Source organism: Solea solea, chromosome 15, assembly GCF_958295425.1.
Source record: "Solea solea chromosome 15, fSolSol10.1, whole genome shotgun sequence".
Lineage (NCBI taxonomy): Eukaryota > Metazoa > Chordata > Actinopteri > Pleuronectiformes > Soleidae > Solea > Solea solea.
The window spans coordinates 21,826,304-21,850,007 of record NC_081148.1 but is presented as its reverse complement, the minus strand read 5'-3'; the positions used below and the strand labels follow the sequence as shown (position 1 = coordinate 21,850,007).

The 23,704-nt window shown below is 40.7% G+C and overlaps 1 protein-coding gene across 1 annotated transcript; it reads right to left on the bottom strand.

Moving 5' to 3' along the window:
• Positions 1-1,381: 1,381 nt before the first annotated feature.
• On the bottom strand, positions 1,382-21,899 carry LOC131474241 (ubiquitin thioesterase ZRANB1-like). The gene is made up of 10 exons (XM_058652006.1): positions 21,526-21,899; positions 17,684-18,729; positions 13,189-13,376; positions 11,468-11,621; positions 10,624-10,695; positions 7,905-8,103; positions 6,299-6,419; positions 5,796-5,925; positions 3,633-3,862; positions 1,382-3,194 (listed from the first exon to the last, which is right to left on the bottom strand). The coding sequence occupies exons 2-10, from the start codon at positions 18,642-18,644 to the stop codon at positions 2,976-2,978; spliced, it is 2,274 nt and encodes a 757-aa protein (XP_058507989.1). The 5' UTR covers positions 18,645-18,729; positions 21,526-21,899; the 3' UTR covers positions 1,382-2,975.
• Between the last annotated feature and the right edge of the window lie 1,805 nt (positions 21,900-23,704).

Below are 23,704 nucleotides of genomic sequence, written 5' to 3'. Positions count from 1 at the left end.
TCATAGTATAGTATGTCGTCCAAAATCGGTCAAAAAAGTCATAGTATAGTATGTCGTCCAAAATCGGTCAAAAAAGTCATAGAATAGAATGTCGTCCACAATCAGTCAAAAAAGTCATATTATAGTATGTCGTCCAAAATCGGTCAAAAAAGTCATAGTATAGTATGAAGTCCAAAATCGGTCAAAAAAGTCATAGTATAGTATGTCGTCCAAAATCGGTCAAAAAAGTCGTAGTATAGTATGTCGTCCAAAATCGGTCAAAAAAGTCATAGAATAGAATGTCGTCCACAATCAGTCAAAAAAGTCATACTATAGTATGTCTTCCAAAATCGGTCAAAAATGTCATAGTATAGTATGTCGTCCACAATCGGTCAAAAAAGTCATAGTATAGTATGTCGTCCAAAATCTGTCAAAAAAGTCATAGTATAGTATGTCGTCCAAAATCAGTCAAAAAAGTCATAGTATAGCATGTTGTCCAAAATCGGTCAAAAAAGTCATAGTATAGCATGTTGTCCAAAATGCCTAAAAAAGTGATAGTAACTGTGAGGGATGGGATTTGAACCAGTGTCAACTATGCAGAGTGGTATCCAAGAGGATGCTCCTTAGACCGCTGGGCCAATTGATAATATTTCACAGTGGATGCACAGTATAATTTGTCATCTAAAACGCCACCAGATCGTCATAGTATAGCATGCCGTCCAAAATCGGTCAAAAAGTCATAGTATAGTATGTCGTCCAAAATCGGTCAAAAAAGTCATAGTATAGTATGTCGTCCAAAATCGGTCAAAAATGGCATAGAATAGTATGTCGTCCAAAATCGGTCAAAAAGTCATAGTAAAGCATGTCGTCCAAAATCGGTCAAAAAAGTCATAGTATAGCATGTCGTCCAAAATCAGTCAAAAAAGTCATAGTATAGCATGTTGTCCAAAATCGGTCAAAAAAGTCATAGTATAGCATGTCGTCCAAAATCGGTCAAAAAAGTCATAGTATAGCATGTCGTCCAAAATCGGTCAAAAATGTCATAGTATAGCATGTCGTCCAAAATCGGTCAAAAATGTCATAGTATAGCATGTCGTCTTTTTTGAGTGATTTTGGACGACATACTATAGTATGACTTTTTTGAGTGATTTTGGACGACATACTATAGTATGACTTTATGTCAAAATTGGGACGACATACTAAACAATGACTTTTTTGTCAATATTTGGATGATATGCTAAAGTATGACCTTTTTTTGTCATATTTTGGATGACATACGGGTTACTTACTTTATTAACATATAAACAGCTTATTAATAACTTTTTACAGTTGTTGACACGTTGGTCGTGATAAGTTTTAAACCTTAAAACATTAACAAGAAGAATATCAGACAGGAAACAAATGAGTTGGACATTCAAAAAAGGTTTTTCCTTTATTATTATTTTTTTTCTCTTATTTTACCTTTTCTCTGCGTTACACTCCATATAGTGAAGTCAGGCCTAAATCCACAAACCATCAGTCACAACTGCAACTATTGCATAAATATAAAGCAACATACAGGTGATGCTCAAATGCTCATGACTCGATGACACACGAAAGAGGTTACAGTACGCAATGAACAACAAAAACAAATTGCAAACATTCACAGCAAAAAAAAAAGAAATTAACATAGAAGGAAAACTAATTATTTGTTTTTTTCTGTCAGCTTTGGTTTTTATATGTTGCAGCCTCACAACAACCTTAATCATGAACTTAAAGGGAAAGTGAAGTAACGTGTACCATGAGGGTGACAAAGAAAAGAGCAGACTTCAGTGACACAAGCGAAACGCTGGGTTTATGTCGACAATGAAACGCATCTCACTCCTGCAAAACCTTAAAACAAACAGACAAACAAGAGCACCAGATTTTAGGCATCCAAATGAGGTACTAAATCGCACACAACACCTTTCCTCACAGCAACAGTGTTTTCTGTGCAACATGTCTTCATCAAGATTAAGAATAATTAACAAAAAAACCACAAAACAAAAAGAAGAAAATATACAGAAAGCTCTTATTAGCTCAAATAAGTTTCCAAACAATAAATATGTAGAATAGGTTCAGAGAAAAACAACCCCAAACACACACACACACACACACACACACACACACTCTCTCCCTCTCGCACACACACACACTCTCAGCTCAGTCAGTCTGGGAAAAAAAGGTAAACCAAAATATCCAACATGATGTTTGTTTGTGTGCTAAAAACCTTAGTGAGATTTGACTCGTCTCCTTTTCACAACAGCTTCATATAATGACCTTAATTCAAGCAATGGTACTGTATTTATATAGAAAGGTTTCTTTTTAATAAATGTGCAGTGCTTAGTAAGAAGGATTAAAGTCATTTTCTATTCCACAACCTCCACTTCTCTTAAGATAATGATATTGGCTTTGTCCCTGCCCGTTAAAAAAAAGAAAAAGAAAAAAAAAGAAAAAGAAATGATAAGCAAACTTGTACAACTGGAAAAAAAACACCTTATTTAGTAAGTGTGCTTTTGTCAGTGCCCACACTGAACGGATATAAAGTTGATTTGAATCAATGCTGGTATATTTTCCTTATACTCTTTTATTTATTACAACCACATGCATTTTACATCTATAGATAAAGATTCCTTTTTTCCTTTTTAAATTTTTCACAACAAATCAATAGGTTGTTTTATTTTTAGCATTTGTAAACCTTTCATTCTCTCTCTCTCTCTCTCTCTCTCTCTCTCTCTCTCTCTCTCTCTCTCTCTCTCCCCCCATGATTCTATGTTTCGCAGCAGTGGAGTTTTTGTCAGTCTCAGTTGTGGCGTGAGTGTGTTGTCTTTTAAAAGGTGGATGTGGTTTCCTGTCCTCTCCTGAAAGGCCTTCACAGTTTGTCCGTGTCAGGGGGAAAAAAAAATAAAATAAAATTCTGTAATGGAGAAGAGGGGGATGAGTCCTGCACCCCCCCTTCTCCCTCTGCTTCAGTTTAATCACTCGTCGTCGTCCTCCTCCTCCTCCTCGCCGTCGGACAAAGAGGCGCAGGGCCGGATCTGCCTGTAGCCGTCCAGCCACTTCTCCACCATCTGTGTGACGAGTGGGTGGTTGCGTCGGCGGGAGCTTTTCTGAAGAGCCACCAGGACTCCGCCCTCAGTCACACAGCAGTCCAGCCACTCCCGCAGCAGCTTCTCCTGTTGCTCTTCATTTCCCATCTGAGGGGAGAAACATGGGTAACCATCAGACGGAGCCACATCACTCGTCTATATTCAGTACATCACGCTCTCCCTCTTAAAGTGATAGTTAAGGTGTTTTGAGGGGACCGTGAAGTGGTTAATACTCTTGTCTGAGCAGCAAGAAGACCCACAACCTGGTCGGAACAAGGGAAAGTGTGCATGTTCTGGAGTGTGCATGTGGGTTCTCTCTGGGTTTCCTCCCACTAAATCAGCATTAATAAGAATATGTTTGCCACTTTATCTTACCATTAGACCGCCTTTTCTAACTCACTCTACACTCATTTACAAAGCAGTGTGCGTGCTACATGTTCTAGGCACGATCATCTGCATGTACTACATCAAACAACCCCTGAAACTGTCCTTTTGAACTACTGTTGACGTAGAGAAACGTTCACAACAATGGGTTACGGCACTTACTTCCTGCGCCGAGAGGAAGTGAATGTGAAGCAGCTTCCTCTCGCTGTCAACCAGCGGCAGGAACGTGACGGTCACGTCGTCGTCCGTGTTCAGGTTGGCGCCCGCGCCACGATTGTCAAAGCCGTCGTTCTCCATGGCCACCAGTGCTGAGAAGTGGCCCCGCGTGTAGCCCAGAGCGATGGGACTCTTCCAGCAGAAACTCTGCTCCCACAAGAGGGGCAAGTACACACCTGAAGAACAAACACACATGTTACGGTTGCTGATACTGCAGTACCAGTTACTACTGCTATTACAGGAACACGATTATTGTTAGAGTTGAACTAAAGACGATGATAGCCGTCTAAATTAAATCAAACAAATGTGGCTGGCTGTGACTGTTCCGTGAGTAAACAACTGCTTCCTGTTTACATGAGCATGTCTAATGTACCTGCATGGTCACATGTCACATTTGACATCAAATTCAAGGACTTTCCAGGACCAATTTCCTCAAATTCAAGGACCAAATGTGCTGACACAGCTTAAGATGAGAGGGCAACTTTTAAGAGTCCACTTTTTTGATTTGCAGCATGCTCTGCATCTGCAAAATCTTGACTTTGTCCAAGATCTCAAGGACAGTCTTTGTAATTTTCTTTGGTGAGACAGAGATCTTGAAATTTGCATTTCCCAGTCATCACGTCATTTACTCTCTCTTGATTAATGAGAGACAGTGGACAGTGTCCACAACACTAGTAATAACAAGTCAACGTTTGTTCTGCGAAGGCCTAGTCTATGTACATCAAGCAATGCAGGGCATGAAACAGTAGGTGGCGCCATAACAAACAGGGAGAGATTTACCTAAATATCAACTTAACTTTTTTTCTTCCACAAGAAAGCAGTTTCAATGACCCATGTCTGTTTAGTGTGATTTTCCAAAACAATTCAAATTCACAAACTTTCAAGGATTTCAAGGACCTGTTAAATGCTCATTAATGCAAATATCTAATCAGGTATGCAGACATGGTGGAGACCACCTGCAGAAGTTCAAACCAAGCATCAGAATGGAGAAGATAGGTGATTTGTGAAGTTGTTGGTGCCAGATGGGCGGGTGTGAATTTTTTTTTTTACAGGGATTTTCACACACAATCATCTCTAAGGTTTACAGAAAATGCTCAAATGCAAAAATGTCTTGTTTATAACAGAGGTCAGAGGTGAATGAGCAGACTGAGGCTGCAGTATCTCAAACACGCACTCATTAAATCCAAAGTATGCAGAAGTCCATCTCTGAACACAGCAAACCTTAAAGCAATGGCTGTTTTATTAGGTAGAAGAAGCCGGTGAGTGTATACTTCACTAATGAGGATTACATTTGTTAATGGTTTCAAACAAAAAAACGTGATGTAGCCCGAGACACTGTTTATAGACGAAACAGTGCAGAAAACACAATCCAGACAGCATCTGTGTCTCATATGAGATGAGCGCTCTGCGTGCAGCTGACTCTCCTCTCCAGTAACCATGTAACCATTGTGCTTTTACAGGGTTCACTTGGTCACCACTTCAGCTGAAGCGAACCCCACCCCCACCACCCCCCTCCCGTCGCTACAAGCGCCCATATGCCCGCCTCCCCGACTGTTTTACGTTGGCTCCTGGCAACAGTAAATCACGGAGCCATCAGACAGGCTTCACCACAAGCAGTTGGCCCTTGCACAGCACTTTCATCATCCCCTGCACAGCGTCACTCATGAGGCAAATTGAATCCAGACTGTTTTTACTGCTGGCAATAAAGGTGGATCCATAGGTTTGTCTGACTCTAGGTTCTGATAGTTTACATGTGTTTAAATGGGCTTGGGAGGGTGTGTGTAACATTTCCCTGCATCACAACACACACACTTGTGTGTTCCCATGACAAAGCGGGGGCTTTGTTTTGATTTTAGAGGTTATTTTGATTCCCCTGTGTTCTAAAATACCACTTTTTTTTGACTCATGCATATTGTAAATAGCAATTACTGACAGAGCAGAGGGGCAGTTATGTCAGCTATGTCAGCTATGCAGACACATGTAGGCTGGAGCTTATTCATAAACCAAGCCCGCTCCTTCTACGCCCACTGGATCGGGAGCTGCACTCGACATTTCATGATATTTGACCAGAACAATACACCAGCACAAAACGGGCGACTGTGCACTCACCTTGAAAACGGGTGTACCCGAGTGTTTCTCCACGGAAACTTTTGTAATACTTCACCCCGTAGACAATAATGGGCCTACGAAGTATGTGTGCAAGAACAAAAATGTGGGTCTGCTCCAAGCTGGATCCCGGCTGTGAGAGACAACAAGACAGAAAAAGGTAAGAAAAATGTTTAGAAAGTGTCTCCCTCTGCCAAGTTAGCTCAGACAACTCCCTGGTGTTAAAGCTCAAAACACACACAGTTACCGCACTTTCACACCCAAGCATAATAACAACGCGCCCAAATACTTAGTCTGTGAGGTCACACAGAGAAGCAAGAGAAGTGCTCACGACAACCAGGCTGCACTTTCACAGAGAGCATCGCAGATTAAGTAAGTACCATGTGGGGTGGGGGGGTGGGGGGGCAGTAAAGCTTGTTGCATAATTCATGTATCATTAGTATGTCGTGTTGTAAGCACATCAGCCCTCCATAATTTGCGTGTTGTTTGCTTTCATGTGCACGTACCTGACTGGCCAAGGAGAGGATGAAAGCCCAGTCCTCCTGCCACTGTTCCTCCCGCAGTGAAAAGTGCAGGCCGAAGCTTTGGGAATACCACGACTCCCACTCCTTCCAGCGTGTGTAAAACCTACAGACCACACAGACACACAGACACACAGACACTGGTTTGTTCATGACATTTTAGATCTTTTGCAGCTGAGTTATTTTCTTCAAATTAGTAATACTCTCACTGAAAAAGCTCCCCGCTTCTCAGAAAAAGAGATGGCTTGTTCTGGTGATGCAGAAAATTCTCTGGCCTTGAAAGCGTTTCAGCGCTTAGAATTTCCAGATCAAAGTCTGACGCCCACAATCCAAGCTTTGGACTTTTATAAACTTATAAACCATGGCCGTGTTTCTGGCACATCTGTGCCATGTTGGAGAAAAACAAAAGCGTAGCTTGAGCCTTTTGGAATAGTGCATTAACTTGGGACTTTGATATTTTGTTATAGGAACACAATTCTGGATCAAGTACAACTGTTTGCACCTGGAATTTACACACGTCCTGGATGATGTTGAAGTGTGAAAATACTTCAGTGTTACAGTGAGACTGCAGCAGGTCAGAGGATGCCAGCAGAGGAGGCAATTTTTAAAGCATCCTGAAGTGGGATTGTGTTCATGAACTGTTAAGAATGTGGCGACATGTGTCTCCAAACCATCAGTGTGAACACTTATTGTTTTGCATTCAGACCTAAATACTATCGTGTGTTCCCATTTAGGTCAGATGTCAGGAAATCCCAGTTGAGAGGGGCAGGGACTCAGAAAGTCGGAGCAGCCTCACAAACCCCAACTGCTATTTTTACTGTTAATTGCACGCCTGTCGTATTTGTTTTAAAGTAAATCAATTGTTTTATCCGTGGAAATTATGGTTTCTATTTTCTTCTTCTCTGTATGTATGACATTTTGTCTGTAATCTTCTGAACTTGTTTCTGTACACGTGACACCTACTGCACGGCCGTCTGTCCGTCCTGTGAGAAGGATTTTTGGGGGGAGTTTTTCTTCACTTGGTGTGAGGGTCTAAGGACAGAGGGTGTCACTTGCTGTAGAGAATCAAAGCCCTTCGAGGCAAATTGTGTTTGTGATGTTGGGCTATATAAATAAAACTGAATTTAACTGAATTGAAAATACTATGTAGAGCGTTGTTATTAAATTCCTGAGTTGATAACAGTGACTAGACTAGGATATGTTTTTTCCAACTTTTCACCTGGAACACACCTGGATTCGGAAGTGACGTCACACCCAGTTGTGACTTCTGATGTAAATGAAACGCAGCATTAGAGCTGTCCACTTATGACAAGATCACTCTGGACAATAATTCTCACTGTAATAACTGTGATAATTACAGAAACTAGATGAAAATATGTTAAATTAATAGCGACACAAGCTAGCATAGTTCTTCATTTTGTTGTTGTTGTTCTTAAATCAGATTTTGTAAGATCATATGAGGTAAATGAGCTTTGGCTTCAGGCTACAAACCTTTCAGGTTTACCACTGAGAGTGTAGATGTTTATTTGTACCTTGTAAAGAACTATAAAGCTGCAATCCACACTCATTGGCCTCTGTTTGCAGGACTCACCAGTGAGAGCAGTCATGCAGGCTGTCGTGCAGGGTCTTGCGCAGCACAGAGTCCTTGTCGTAGATGCCCCACGTGGCCTGCAGCACGGAGTCGAGCAGACAGTCCCCGGCCGTGCGGTTCCAGAGGGCATACAGTCGACTGTCTAACCTTGTCCCGAGCTCCAGGGACCAGTTGATGATGGGAGACTCCTCTTCAAGTTCTGGACAAGAGGAGAGCACAAGTGAAAGGCTGAGTCTCGTGTTACTAACCTTAAAAACACTCCGTTTGACCTTGAATCAACATACTAAGAAACACCAATGATAGTGATAACATTCAACCAGATGACTGTGAGAAATCAGGAGAGCTGAACTGTCTGTGCTCATATAAATAACAGAGACATGTAACATCACAACATTATCTGTTGCCTTTTAAAGACCAATCACTTAAAGTTGCATTTCTGCTGACAACTCAGTATTGACCATTCTTCTTTGTTACGAGCCAATCACAAAAACATTATTTGCATTTATATAGTACAAGTGGAAGTCAGTATTGAATGCATTGTAAAACTGAAAGTGACTCCTTTACTGCTTTAAATGTATATACATTATATACTGACATCTAATCTGACATCTGCCCAAACCTATACAATATATTTGGAGCAGCACTGTTCTACTTGAATGTGTTTACTGTCGTTTGCTGAAAGAAGCTTGTTAATAATATGCTAAAACCACATAAAAAGGCTTTTTTAATGTTAGGGCTCTGAGACTGCTGGAGCGCTGAGACAAATGAGCTCTGTAGTTGATGGGAACACACTATTTTCTTTCCGTGAGCATGTGTTTGAAATTCACAAATGACCTTTTGTTTAGCTGTGGAGTGATTTATTTGGTATTTGGGTGTTTTTTTTAGTCTGCGGAACCAACAACAAAACAAAAATCAGTCTTTGCATCTTTGTGTTCAATCTAAGTCGCATTAAAAACACATTCGGTATTTTGACATTTGGCCGTGTCACGGTGTGACACCACACTGCTGCTGCTTAATGTGTAGCTAAGTGTTTGATCTGCGAGTTTCAGACAGTGAGTGGTTTATAATAGCCATTCATTTAAGGGTTTGAACTGCATTATCTGGTCTTATGGTGCATTCCATTTCAATTGAGAGTAGGAAATTGGGGTGACGTCACCTCAAAGTTAAGTTGTCGAGAAGTTGGGGAAAAAAACATGGTTGCAATTGTATCTCGGGTTAGCCATTGCTAGACACTAATCGCGATACTAGTCTATAACAACGCTCCACAGTATTTTGCATGAGGCAATGTGTCCATAGATACACATATTGTGTATGACTGCTCAAATTGTATCTTATTGTGAAACAAATAAAACAGAAGTGCAATATTACAAGAGTGTTTTTTACGACGGATGCCAATACCATCTTGGAATCCTATTTCAGGGTTTGTGAGATTGTTCCCGACTCTACGAGAAAGGAATGAACGACCTGAAGGGGTGTTCCATTTGGAACATCTGACGACTACTTGAACACACCATTAATCTCTAAACAAGGGACACGGTTTGCTGTTCTCTCCCGAGACATTTCATGTTTCTGCCAAAACTTCTTTCCTTAAGGTCAAGTGTTGTAGAATTAGTTTACAATAAAAGTGATTTGGTTTTCATAGCCTTGTAGTAATAATAATAATAATGTACTTAGGCAAGTTGCCTAGGCACTACTAGGCAAGGATCTTGTTTACAGAGGCTGCCATTTTGCACAGCCATGTATGTTTCTGCAGAAGTGTATGTTTACATTTTGAAGTGGAAGCTGACGACACAAATCAAAACAAATGGCATCCTTTCTGGTATGTGGAGGCCACTGTAGTTCCATGATGCACTTGGGAAAGGGAGTTAGAATCTACAAATTGGTGCTAGGGCAGCTAAGATTATTGTCAATTATTTTGATAATGTTTTTTATTGGTTTGAGTGATTTTTTCAATAATTAAAACGAGCTTTCTGATTTTTCAGCTTCTTAAATGTGAATATTTTCTGGTTTCTTTGCTCCATGTGTAACAAATAAATCATTAAAACTGAATAAGAAATTTGAGAACATCATGATTTCCAGGTTTGGTAAACACAGATCAACATTTTCTGATATTTGCAGACCAAACAAGTGCTCAATTAATCAAGAAAATAAATATTAGCTGCAGCCCTAATTCTTGCACAGAGCACATTTAAATAGAAACACACACATAAAGGACCCTGAAGGTGAAATATAATTTTCTGTCTTTCACGTTGCACCAGTATGTGACACACTGGACTGATTAGACAGGGCACACAAATAACCAGCACATAGGAAAGAAAGTGTCGCAGACATACGATGCCTTTTGAATGTGTGTGTATGTGTGTGTGTGTGTGTGTGTGTATTTTTGGGCTGAGCGGAGTTGCAATAATTCAGGACGGCTCAGAGAAATCCCTAAAACTCAATTAGGCTGATTAGAGTAAATGCAACTGGTGCACACGATAAAGATAAACCTCCTGGCAGAGACTGCAGCAAAGTCTGCATTACCAAGGAGGAAAATACAAGTAAGATAACACTGCCAGTACTTGGCAGCCTTCCTGTTATACTATACCATTTGTGAGGGGGGGGGTTTGTTTTCCTTAGATTTGTTTTCCAGTTCAAAGTGGTTGCATGTAAACATATACAGTACAGTATGTAAGCACAACATTTGATACATTTGAATTTAGCAGTGAGAAGATCGTACCCTTTTGTACGTCTCGGTCCAGCACCTCATCAAAAAGTTTTTCCTGAACCGCAGGGGGCAAGTCCTCAATGTCTGAAACACAGAAGGAAAAAAGAGAAAACAAATGAATGACAGAAATCAAAGTAGTGGGAGGTTATTAAAGAATAAAAGGGTGAAGGGAAAGTCATGTCTCGGTTGTTCACATATTTTACTTGATGAATGCATTCATCTGACATGTATTTTTGTGGTTCATTTCAACTCAAGCCATCATGTTTTTGTCTTTTTCACACTGGCTTTCACTGCATGCTCCGAGCTCCTGTCAACACAGTAGCTCATTCTTCTGCTAAAATAAATGGATACATTGACTTTGTGGAACCCAACAGAATGGCTCTCTATAGTGGCCCGAAGCCAAGGTCTGCATTGTTGTGAACACTCTGCACAACAGAAATCCTTAGCTTAGCTACAGGCAACAGAGTGAAACACAGTAACATTCCACACAGTGAAATTCAAAAGAAGCAGCACATTTTACAGAGAGATATTGGCAAAAAAAGGTAAATATTGTTATGAAGGAGACATGGACTGTTCGGGGATACTGCAGTCAGCATGCAATAACAATACTTAAACTATACAGAAGCCTGAGGCTTCTGGCAGATGAGAGATGACCGTGGCATTATGTCCCAACAACTGAACAACAAGTAATTTCAATACGCCACAAGTGAACAAAACAAGCATCTGTCACACACTCGGTAAGCCACAGGTCATGACTGCTGAGTTTTAAGTTACCCTTACACAAAACCCTGAAAGTACACACTGACAGATTTTGGAATCTGTGTTGTGTTTATTTGCTGATGGGGTAAGTGCTGACCTGCAGGCAGGGTGAAGGTCACCAGGTCAGTGAGAAAATAGCAGGTGAAGTCGCCCTTGCGCTGGTGAAGAGAAGCCGCTACCTCCCGACGGATCTGCTCCGTTAGCTCCGGGCACACCATGGCTGGTATACACTTGGCTGCCTGCTGGGACACCTGCAGGAGATAAAGGGAGACAGATGCTGAGTTTAAGAGAGTGTCTATATTTCACAAGTAAAGATAGGGTGCATTCACCTCTTCTAAAGCCAAATTCAGGCACTGTCAAAGTCCATTTTCAAGCTTTTACAGCCCCTTACTGCTGTGAAACAATCACATTAAAAGAGTTATTAATGGTTTAATTTCTTGTTATTTTTTTTATCTTATCTAGTTTTACCTAAATATTTTTGGTTTAGTATCTAATTCTATTTGTAGTTATTTAATTTAGTTTTAATAATCTTTAAGTCAAATATGTCATTTATACATTTTGATTTCTGACTTTACTTTATACCTTACAATGTGTGTTTAAATGAGACAGTTTTATACCTGACAACTGATTTACCTTGTTATGGCTCTGAAGGAAACAATCAAAAGTATAATTTTATTTTTAAAAGAAGAAAAGACAGAGACAGTTATGCTCTGAGCCTCTAAGCATCCAAAATTCAATTTTGTATTAGCAGAAAGATAGAAAACTGAAAAGAAAACCGTTTTATATTTCTAAACATGTCCCCTGTCTGAGAGTCCAGACTCTCCAGATGGAATGGTTTTCATTTTAGAACTAATTTTGATTTCTCTATCTGAAAAGCTCAGTCAGCTATTTGGTGTGAATGAAATGCAGAAAAAAATTCAAACATTTTCACACACTTCATACAAAATGCAAGCCTTGAAAACACAGCATTAGAATTCAAGCACCCGTATGAACTCTGTAACCACTACATGAAAAGTCACAGGACTGTTAAGTACAACATGTCTTTGATGTCTCTTTGAACCTGAATTTAAAGCACAGTTGAAGCCTGAATGTTGAATAAAAGCAGTTGTTTTTGTATGTGTTTGATTAGATGACTGTGATATAATTTTTTTTTTTTTTACTAATCTTTTCACTGATCTAATCCAGTTTGCCTCTGGGACAAGAGTGTGAAAAGAGCTGTGTCTGTGTTTAATGTTGAAGCAGTTGTAAGCTTTATTTTTTTTTCAGCAGAATGATCCAGTGGTTGCTCACTGACCTCCTCTGAGAGCAAACTGGGACAGGGACTATGTGTGGGAGGAGAGGTGTGCGTGTGTGTGTGTACAGATGATCTGGGATCACAGTGTTCAGCTCTTTTTTACACAACACTTGATACAAACATCACAAACAATGTAGACTATTTGGAAGTTAATCACACTTCACTTTGGTTCTAAGTTTAAAACTAGAGGAGGCATAGGACATGAATAGAAGTACAAAAGGCATAGATTGTATTGGCAAGTTCCAGTGTGATTTCTCTCAGCTCAGCTCATTGGGCATTGAGATTGCAAGACTTCTCAAGAAAATGTGGAAATCAACTCTTACATTTAGTCTGACTCATACTACAGCATGCCTGTAATCACAGCAGATATGTTCTCTCACTAAAACAAGAGTCAATAGATTTGACTTTTTTCTTCCCAATACACAAACGGGTGAACATGCAGCACTGAATTTTGTTTTAAAATACAGGTGGAACAGGAGAATGAGACTGATTTAACATTACATCTTGTACCACTCTCTACTGACCTCTGTGAGTAACACAGCCAGCATGTCCTGCCTCTGGAAGCGGATGGCGAGGTGAACCAGCGTGAAGCCGTCGTCAAACGCCGAGGGCCGATTTAATAGGCGCACCTCGTCCGACGTTAGCTGCCGTGCAATGTCTCCTCCTGATGACTTGTAGGCTTCCACAGCTGCCAGGTCGCCTTCTACAACACCTGTCGGACAAAGAAAATGGTCCCATTATTAAGAAAACATTTGTGTTGACTTTATCTTGCTCTCGAGGTGTTTACACAGAAGACATTTGACTTAATAGAACCAGTTGGACAGTACACACAGTTGGAACAAAATACCAAGTTCACATTTGCGTGTTTTATGGAGAAGGAGCAACATAGTTTTAATGTTATTTGTAGAGAAACCAAAATTGGTAAAGAATAAAAACACGACATTCTCCTCTGAATCTGTGCTCAATAACAACTTTTGAGAGAAGGGGAAAGGACCAACTATGTCATCTATTTTCGGTTGTATGTTTGTCTTAAGGCTTAGATCTTAGTGGGAGGGTGGAGGGTTGTGTTGAATCCTATGTGGATGTTTCCTTTTTGTTATTTGTTATTTGTGAATTTATACGCATTTGATGCCCAGAAAAGTCAAATAATTACAAATAAATTCTGTTTTAATGGAGAAGAAAACAGTGGCGTAATGTGGCTGGTGTGTGCCTGTGCAACAGTAAACTTTCCTGAGAGGCAAAGGAAAGAGGGCATTTTTAGTCCAACGACGAAACCAAAGCAAATCCACTCACAAAAGAATGAAGAATGAAATTTGGATGGTTGTGTAATCCGCTCCAGACAAACAGAAAGACAAAAAATTCCAACATAATGAAACCAGTTTTTACCCGTTGAATGAAAATGAACCATTTAGACAAGTGTGTCAAAATCATGCATAGATTTCAGTTCTACACAGCCACGAAAAACTGTCTTTCCATTTCTAGCACAGCAAATGTGCGTGTAGTATTCTCTCGTACTTTTGACAGCATTAAAACGCTGCAGATCTTTTGTTCTCGTGTCAATAGACCACACACAATGCTGCGCTGCATAATCTGTGTGAGAGGGAGAAAGAGAGAGACGTGGAGTGGGTGGAAGGACTCGCTGTATCATGTGGAGCCGGCCCACACTGTAAGAGAACAAGACAGGAGCCACACAATGGCCGTGCACTGTGATAGAAAGGGATCACAACCACTTTCCACACAACACTCCATTAGTGTGGGTGTGTCTGTGGCGCTGCAGTCAGTACCACATTCATAGATCCCTTAGAAAACACAACAGGTGCAAACAAGCAAACAGGCGTACACTTACAGGTGTGCCAACGAAAGAAAACGGATCAAACTAGGAGGTGCTGGTCTTAACCTTACACACAGTTTGTGTTCTTTTTATGGCTTACACACTATTTTTTTCTAAATCGCAAAAGTAATTGCAGTAGTTCAATAGTTTTTAATCACAATAGCGCAATTCACAAGAGTTTATAGGTCAGTAAACCAACTCTTGCCACTGTATCTTGATTGGGTATCAAATGAATGCAAAGTAAATTACTTTATGAACTTGACTCATTAGATTTATTTGATAATTACTAATTAAGAGAAGAGCAATAAGGCTGAGGAAACACAGTGGCTGTGTCCGGAGTGTGTAATGAGTTCTACAACTGTGGCCAAAAAATAATTAATATGAACTTTTCTATTTTTTGTGTATGGGTGAATGAGGGAGCTGTAGAGCTTCAAGAAGCGATAAGAATTGGTGACATAAACGGCAAGTGTAGTGTACCGCCTGCTGGAATTCATTAGACGAAAAAGAAGGGGGATTGGTGACGTAACCAATGGGGTTCACAGCGCCTGACTTCCAGATCCAGTCCCATAAATGGGACACAGCTAATATCTACTTCAGCAACGTTAACCCAACATCATTTGCACTTTGCAGCAGTTCTAGTATAGTCATTGTGTGTTTGCTAATTCTTGTGTGTATATATACTGTATAACTGACTGCCTATACATAGTCATAAGTTTTGTACCAAGATGTGATTTTTGTCCCAAATCAATCAGCCCAACTTAGTACCATCACCTCTCTGAAAGTAGGACACAGAAATGTTTAGCATTTGTTTTGAGTGTTTTCTCCCTGTGCTTCCTTTGACATGGCTCCTGTTTCCTTGCAGGAGCACTGGTGGAGACACTTTGAGATGCATTTCATGCAGGTATTCATGAGCTGTGAGAGGGACTGTGAGTCTATGTTTTCACTGCGATGGCTTGACAACATATCCAGGAAAGTTCCCAATCGTAAGATAAGTCAGACCTCAGCACACAAAAAGATTGATCACAAATTGCAAAAACCCGCTTATCTCAAGAAAAAGATTACTTACTGGCTATGGCTCTTAAGAATTCAACCTTACCCAAGGCACCTTGCCAGTTATCTTTGGTCAATAAAAGTTGTGACAATAGGGCAATAAAACTGCACAAACACAGACATAACATAATATGAAACCACTGTCTTCTAAAGAAATTCACTTTGTGAAAGATTGTAGTCAGAGCAGATTGGTTGGCCAAATGAAACATGAAAACCACTCTCTGAAAACAGGTTACTGATCATAATTCAGGTCATGACCTCATAAATAGGGAAGATTGTGATGCAATGCCACTGGGATGTAAGCAACATGAGTTGAGAACACAGAGTTGACCTTGGGTCATGCACAATGTCTGGGCAAAGGTCAATACCGTTGCCAAAGAGTTGCACAGCTCATGCTATTTTAAGTGCCAAAAGTTCCTTAGAGAACCAAAGGCATGAAGCAGAACTTTGGGGCAATCGTTTACAAACACTGATGTCCGCCAGCAATGACAGGGAAATCCACCTAGCAACACGTTCCCTTGTCTGAATTTGACTCAACTGAGCTATGCACTATGTCCTTTGAGACTGCAGTGTTGTAATACCTAGCAAACAACTGCAGATAAACAGTATTCAACTACACAGTATGTATGAAAGCAACACTTATGCATAACACTATAAACCCTATTTAAAAACTGCATACATTTTCACAACAAATTGAAGACTTTTGCACAATACTGGACCTTGATACAGCCTACACTAAAGAGGGCAGATCTTGCTTGATTCAGGAGCTTTAAACTTTACCACTTCACTACATCCGGATGGACTGTTGTTAAAGAAACTTTTTTGACCTCGGGCCAAAATTGTAAAAGCTGCAATGTCACATTGTGAAATTCCTTTGTCTCAGTTATCTTCAGACACTCAAAAGCTCTAGAGTGGACACAACTTGTCAATGAATCTGCTAAAATGATTTCCTCATTTTAAGTAAATTTATCAAGCAAAGCCTGTCTGGTTGCAGCTCCTCCTTTGTTTTATGCTTGTCATTTTCTGTCACAATTGGCTTAATATTTATTGATTTTGAGCAAAGAAAATTCATATGTTTACCTGTATTTCGTAAAACTTAGCTGGAGTTTAGCTGGAGACCTGAAACAAACTCTCCATTAGCACCATCACTCAAGTCTGGTACTTTATTCTTGCACTTAGGTTTAAAGGTTTTTAAAGTCTTGTTTTTACAGTGTTATGAATCACAGGTTTTGCTTACAAACATCTTGAGGCAGGTGCAATAAACTTGGTGGCAAATAGGGATAGGATGATATCAGCAGTGGCTTGGAAAAGGATTTCCTTCAGGGAACAATGGATCGCATATATGGAGAGTGAATATTTCAATGGCCAAAAATAAATAAAACCCAGATCATAAAAATCTAACCAGATTAGACTTGGACTCAAGGGGATAAACAGCACAAACATGAGGGAGTTCACCATGTCACATGCAGTAAGGAACTTAGCTCCTGTGATATTTCTTGGACATTAAGACATGGGCCTCAGTGTGAGGAATGACGTTGCATGAAAAACCCTGTAACTTTCATTTACAGATGAATAAAAGGGCTTAGCTGAAAATATCAAATAGATGTGTGGCTGTCAAATTAGTGTTGTTGGTGCAACAGAGAATAATCTTATGTGAAAAGCAGCTAGGAGGACGAGTGGGTGCACAGAATACACTCTACATAGACATGGCAAAGGAAAAAAGAGTGAGATAGAGTGAGATAAAGGCAATCACTAGCTTTTCTTAAAACGTCCATCTTTCCTCCCACTCCACATTCACCAGTCTACAGTGTGGGAGGCAGGACAGTTGCTGCATGTGTACGGTGATTTTACACCCACTGGCACTGAGTGCTGAGAATTTCTAAGCTCACATAGTAAATCAGCATCAGCGGGATGTGTTTCTGAATAACTGCACTTGGTGCTGATTAGTGGATTGCAACACCAACTTCGTAGTTAGTAAAACGATAATAACCATCCTTACAAATTTGGGGAAAACCCAGTTCCTGGTTGATGCATCTTAAATTGCCAAGTTCACTCATGACCCCCTCTGCGCACCACACAGCAAAAATCAAGGAAAGTGTTTAATATGCTTCATGAAGTTGTATATTCTTGAGACTCACCAACACAGGCATTGAGGAAGAGCCAGTCAGTCCTTCTCATCCTGTTTTTAATCTGCTTCAGTTTTTTGAAATCCACCTCCAGCTCCTCTTTACTCCCAATTCCAGCGCCTGAGGCCAATTCAATTCTCTGAAAGTCCATGTTCAGCTCCGATTCCCGTTTTGATATCGGAGGAGACCTCCGTTGGCTGCTGCTACAACCCCCTACACTACCTACCACATTCCCAACTACTTGCCCAACCACACCTCTCCTGTTGTCTCTGTCCTGTTCATTTAGTTTTGAGGAAGGTTGCTGACTCTCAGGCTCTGAGGCAAGTTCGATGGGTTCCGTTAGCAGACTATTGGGTCTGGGATGGTCACACACCACACACTTTTGTGCCTTTGCCCAGTTCTCATAAGTGCAGGCAGTGCAGGTCCAGTGCTGTGCGTGAGTGTTAAGCCTGTTTCGATCATTATATTCCTCACAGGGGTCTGTAGTGGTGGCCAGGGGAGCAGGGCGACATCCAGAGCCTGAAGTCTGGGGTGACTCAGTGGGGCTGCGTGGCTGGTGGGTGTGATGTCCTTGATGTGTTGCATGCTGCCCATGCTGCTGCTGTTGAGCGTGCTGCCTGTGGCACAGGCACTGGGTGCAACGGATGGCCCGAGGCCAGTTCAAGTAGGTACACATATGGCACGACCACTTGCTACTGGTCTCAGGTACATCAGCAATGCGAACACGGGGTCGGGCACTGGAGTCTGGACAAATAAGTAAGCTGGAGCCTCCCTGGGGTGGACTGTTGCTAAGGCCTGCAGGGTCCCACTGGTGCAGACTAGCATCCAGTGCAGGGCTGCTCTTGAAGGGCTCCTCAGTAATGATGGCACCCCCGCTGGGCCTCTGAGCGCGGCACATGGTGCACTTGATGGCTGACGGCCAGTTCTCGTATGTGCAGTATTCACAGGCCCACTTGGCAACCAGCTCGGTCATCGTCGCACCGCCGCTGAAGGAGGCTTCCTGCCGTTCAGAGGGGCACTCAGCACGGCAGATCCACTCTCAAGGAGATCACACAGCACTAGTTGACAAAGATAGGGAAAAAAAACAGGGTGTTTTAGCAAAATGCTTAAATGTTACACCAAATAAACAAATACAAAAATGTCATCCCAAAATATATTATGCCCCAGAGACAGTTCTTAACTTTGAAAGGTTTTTAGAAGTAAAACACTTAGATAATCCATTGTTACACAAAATACAAACAAAGCAGCCTTTATTACAGCCATCTGTGCCATTCAGCAGTTGGGCCATTCACGGTCTGACACTTGCAATAATCTACAGTGCTGTGGCTCTTTGTCTGGCACTTAGCTATGCATAAACTCAAAAGGACGATCATACAGTGCCAAGGCAATGAGTACAACAATGAACCTATAAAGACCCACTGGCTTTAAACATATACAGTGGGCAAGTGTGCCCTACAGCATTGCTAGGTAACAGGAGACAAGGGCAGATGAAACAAGACACCAAGCAGGGAGGTGCGTGACTGGTTAAGACACTTCCTAATGCACTGAAATTGAATTTGACCCAAAGCCATTTACCTTTGTATGAAAGTAAAGAGTCAAGACTTCATGTGCTCATGTTGTATTATTTAACAAAAGATAAAAAAGATCAGGTTATTGTTAGCCTGCCGGGGGGAAGCTTAGAAACTATTTGGCTCTGCTGTGTTTACACCACGCCTCAAAGTTTACTAACACACTGTGAAAAATTCAACACATTTGTGAGGGAGCAGTAGGTGTCGGCTAGTGCAGACACATTCAACCTGTTTATAGACTTGTGACAAATCACTATTTCATCCACACAATTCAAATATATGTGAAATTAGCCTCAACATAACCTTGTTATCCACCATAGTTCATGCTCAGACCTACGTTGGTTTCAATCAGCCTATTTTTATGCGTTTTTATGCAAACCTGAATGGTAACACAGCACTTTTTTTTAATATTTATATGTGCGTTTTTATACTTGAGGGAGAATGAAATGTTTGCATAGCGTTAAAAGCAAATGAGAGCAACAGAAACAGATTCTGATACAGTGGTGGGTGAGTGTATAATGAATTTAAGACAAGATTGTTTTGAAAATCACGTGACTGAAATGCCACTGCAGCTTCGACATTTCAAGAAAATCAAAACATTTCTTGATATTTCTACAATAATAACTAAAGTCAGCAACCATCATCCTGTTTTCATGAGTGTTGGATTAGGGTTAGAAAATCCTTAAAAGTCTTGAAATAACGCACTTACGTTTTTATGATTAAGGTAGGAGGGAATACTGGCTTATCAATTAAAAGGAAGACGTTTCAGCAAACAAACAAGGGCGTTAAGAAATCACACCTGAAACATCTGCATTTAACTGCATTGAGGAAAAAGTGTGTGGCCTGATGAGAATTATTGTATTGTATTACTACAATAACGGGTAAAATCATTAACATGACACCACCAGGTATCAGCTGCTAGGTTGAATTCTATAAGGCCTTTTTATAAACACCTCAATGGAAACACAGAAAATGAAAACCAGTTTTGTATTTCAAGTTTTTAACTTCAGGAAGGAGGGAAAAGTTGGGGACTCTAAAATTGTAGATGGAAATTAGTTCAACAGAAGAAGAAACCACTAGACTGATATATTATTCCACGTCCACTACACTGGCAACATTTTATAAATGGCAAAATTGGCAGACAAGGGGATAAGTAAATTACTACAATATAATGAAATGAAATGCCACCATGAATCAATAGGTACTGACGTTTTTCATTTTTGATATGTATGTTGTGTTCCAGTTATCCTTGAAAGTCGGAATTTCTGAGTTGAGGGGACGTTTTTACAGCGGTTTTTATTTTATTTTATTTTAAATGGTATTGCTAACAATGCCTAGCCCAAGATATGTGTTAGTCCATGTTTTCCTCCGAGGTGACATCACTCTGATGTAAATGGAACACACCTGGGGTTGCACCATCTCAGTGTTGCCAGATGTAAAATACATTTATACTTTAAAAGTATCGTATTTTAACAAAAAACATCGTACATGGAAATGTACATACGGAGATTTTGTATTTTGAAGGCAACCGCTCGTCCGTCTATAATCACACATCAATTACAGCAACCACATTCGATCCAACCCTACACACACACACACACACATATATATATATGTAACCCAATATAAAAGCCAAAGGGTCTACATACAGCGCCGCTGCTTTTTACAAAAGTTAAGTAACTCAGAGCTGTCAATACAGTAACTCCCAAAGTACATACATTAAGGCAATTAACGCCTACTAAAAACACAAATAAGAGCACAAAGAAAATAATGCCGACCATAAAGAATAATTACACTACTTAAAATAATCAAACTGCTGCTCCAAAGTTTTTGATGTGTGCCGCCTCGTGGGGGTGTACGGTCAAACTTATCATACACTTCGTACATCTGGCAACACTGCAACTTCATAACATTCAGTGGTAACCCGAACTTTTTAAGCCATTCGATGGAAACACACACGTAGATGCACATTTTCTTTTGTCAAATATTGTTGGGGGGGGGGGGGGGGCATTATTCTGTGATGGTGCCCATGATTTCTAGCGACGCCCCTGTGACAAAAACAAACAAGTAATACCAACATACTAGCGCTATATCCTGTGTAAACAGGACGAGCTGTAATGACAGTGACTTATGTTTCACGACAACTCGGTTCGTTCGGTTGTCAGCCAGAAAATTACAGACAAGCTAGCTGTGGCTGAACGCTACCCAGGCGGGGATAATGTTTGCCCGCCCGGAGATGTTCACAGGCCCGTAACAAGTCTGCCGTACGGTCGGTGAAATCCTTACCTTAGCTCTGCTGTGTTTACACTCCTTACTTTCACACGGCGGCCAAAACAAACGGAGCTTCCCCGGAGCTCCCCCGCCCCCCCGGCCAGAGAAACCCACTCCAATTCGAACTCAGGCTTCTCTCACTTGGCCAAAACAAGCCGCATATTAGTCGCCAGTCGAAGGTCCGTCCGTACATTCCCCCCCACCCCAAAGTCCCGTCCCTCGGCCGTCTTCCTTTGACGCTTTAAACCATTTTCGCTTCTTCTTCTTCCCCGGTTCCCAAACACCGAGCTGACGGGCTTTAATGGCGGAGCTGTGGGAAGAGAAGCAGCCGAGGGGGAGGCAAGAAAATACACTACGAGAGGGCGAGAGTGCACAGAGCTCCGGGGCCGTTACTGTTCAGAGGGGCGGAGTCAGAGTTTACCACCTGAATCTGTTCACCGACCTGATTGGTTGTTTTTTGTTTATCTCCCGACGGCGACCAATCAGATTCCACGTCTCACGTTGTCACTGTTAAAAGGCTCCGTGGAACCAAAACAGACCCGAAAGTCACACTGGAATTAGATTATTTTTTTAAAAAGACGATTCTCTCTGGATCTCGGGAAGCACACTCGATCACGAAATGACGCGTCACTTCGGGATTCGAATTCGTAATTTATTGCATCTCTGGCCGGTGACCACGTGGTGTCTTTTCAAAGGGGATGATGTCATCGTAAAAATACTGCAGCAAGCAGTCTGCAGTAATACATGACAGCTGGAGCCACAGTTTAAAGCCAACATTGTACAATTAATATGACAGCATTTAATTATAATTTATGGATATTTGTACACAGAATTTTAACTCGATCCGAATGAAGGTTACTATATAATTTGATTATCGTGGATTTTGTTATGCATCTTTGCAGCTCTCATTTAGTAGAAGTCCGTCCCACTATGCTGTGACGTCACCAACATTACAGAGATACACGCAACCACAAATGCTGGAGGTATTCTCACATTTTTTGGAATTTCCTAAACGAAGTAAATATCGATGTATGCCTCTATCTAGTTTTAAAAAAATACATTTAAAAAAATCTTTTAAAGCTTGAAAATTATGATTACATGTACCACATGTACTGGCACATGTACCAGCAGTAGTACACAAGCTTCCTCTGGTGGTACTTGGGAGGAAAATCAGAAATACTGTTCTACTATATATACCAGGGTATGAGGAATTTTGACCAGAGAAAATTAAACAAATAATTAGTCACTTTGTCTCTCACTCCATCTTAATCTAATTTCACTATGCCAGTGTCTGAAGTATATGTGAGGAATAGTGAAAAGTCCATAGTTCACTTTGCTCGGCCTATTTAACCCACTGTATTTTAACATTGGCGATAATGGTGTCACTTTAAGAGCTCAATATTTCTCAGCTGGTACTTGGTATAAAAAGGTTTGAGAACTACCACCCTAGAACATAATTTGTTCACCAAGAAATGTCCATCCTCATTGAATAGAAAGGCAGTCGTACGATACTGATGATGTCACCAACACAAGCACCACTGGGTTTGACTCATAGACATATACACACAAAAACAATGCATGAGTCACAGTTTCAGTTTCCTTATGTTGAGGGATATCTATCCAGTTTTAAAAAATGACATGTTAACATTCTTTGATGCAATTCCCAAAATAAATCACGAAAAGAGCAAGTTAAACGTTTCTGTGTCTTTTTCTGCCATTCCCGTAACACCCAAACACTATTATTTATTCAATAAATGACTCACAACATTTTAGCAAGTCATTCATTATGTATATACAAGAATCTTGAGTAAAAATCCTGGAAGATTTTACTGCTAATTTATTTATCTTTGGGTCCCAGCCATGTTTAAAAGCAGGGGCCTCAAACTCAAAATGTCTTGGGGGCCACTGAGCATCTAGTCTGGTCAGGATGGTGCCGGTCAAGTGGAAAAAAAAAAGAATCCAACTTTCTGGGAAAAAGCAACTGTTCAGTAGGGAGTGGGCGATGTGAGCTTAAAATTATACGACAGTATTCCATCATGATATAGCAATAACAATATTTCTGATGATGATCCACAGAATTTCAAAATAAAAGCTAAAGTTTGTGTGGCTATGGAACGATATATAAAATTAATCTTAGTTAGAAACATACATAAATAACTCATTATAACTTGAGTTTGGGACCTTAATGTGAGTG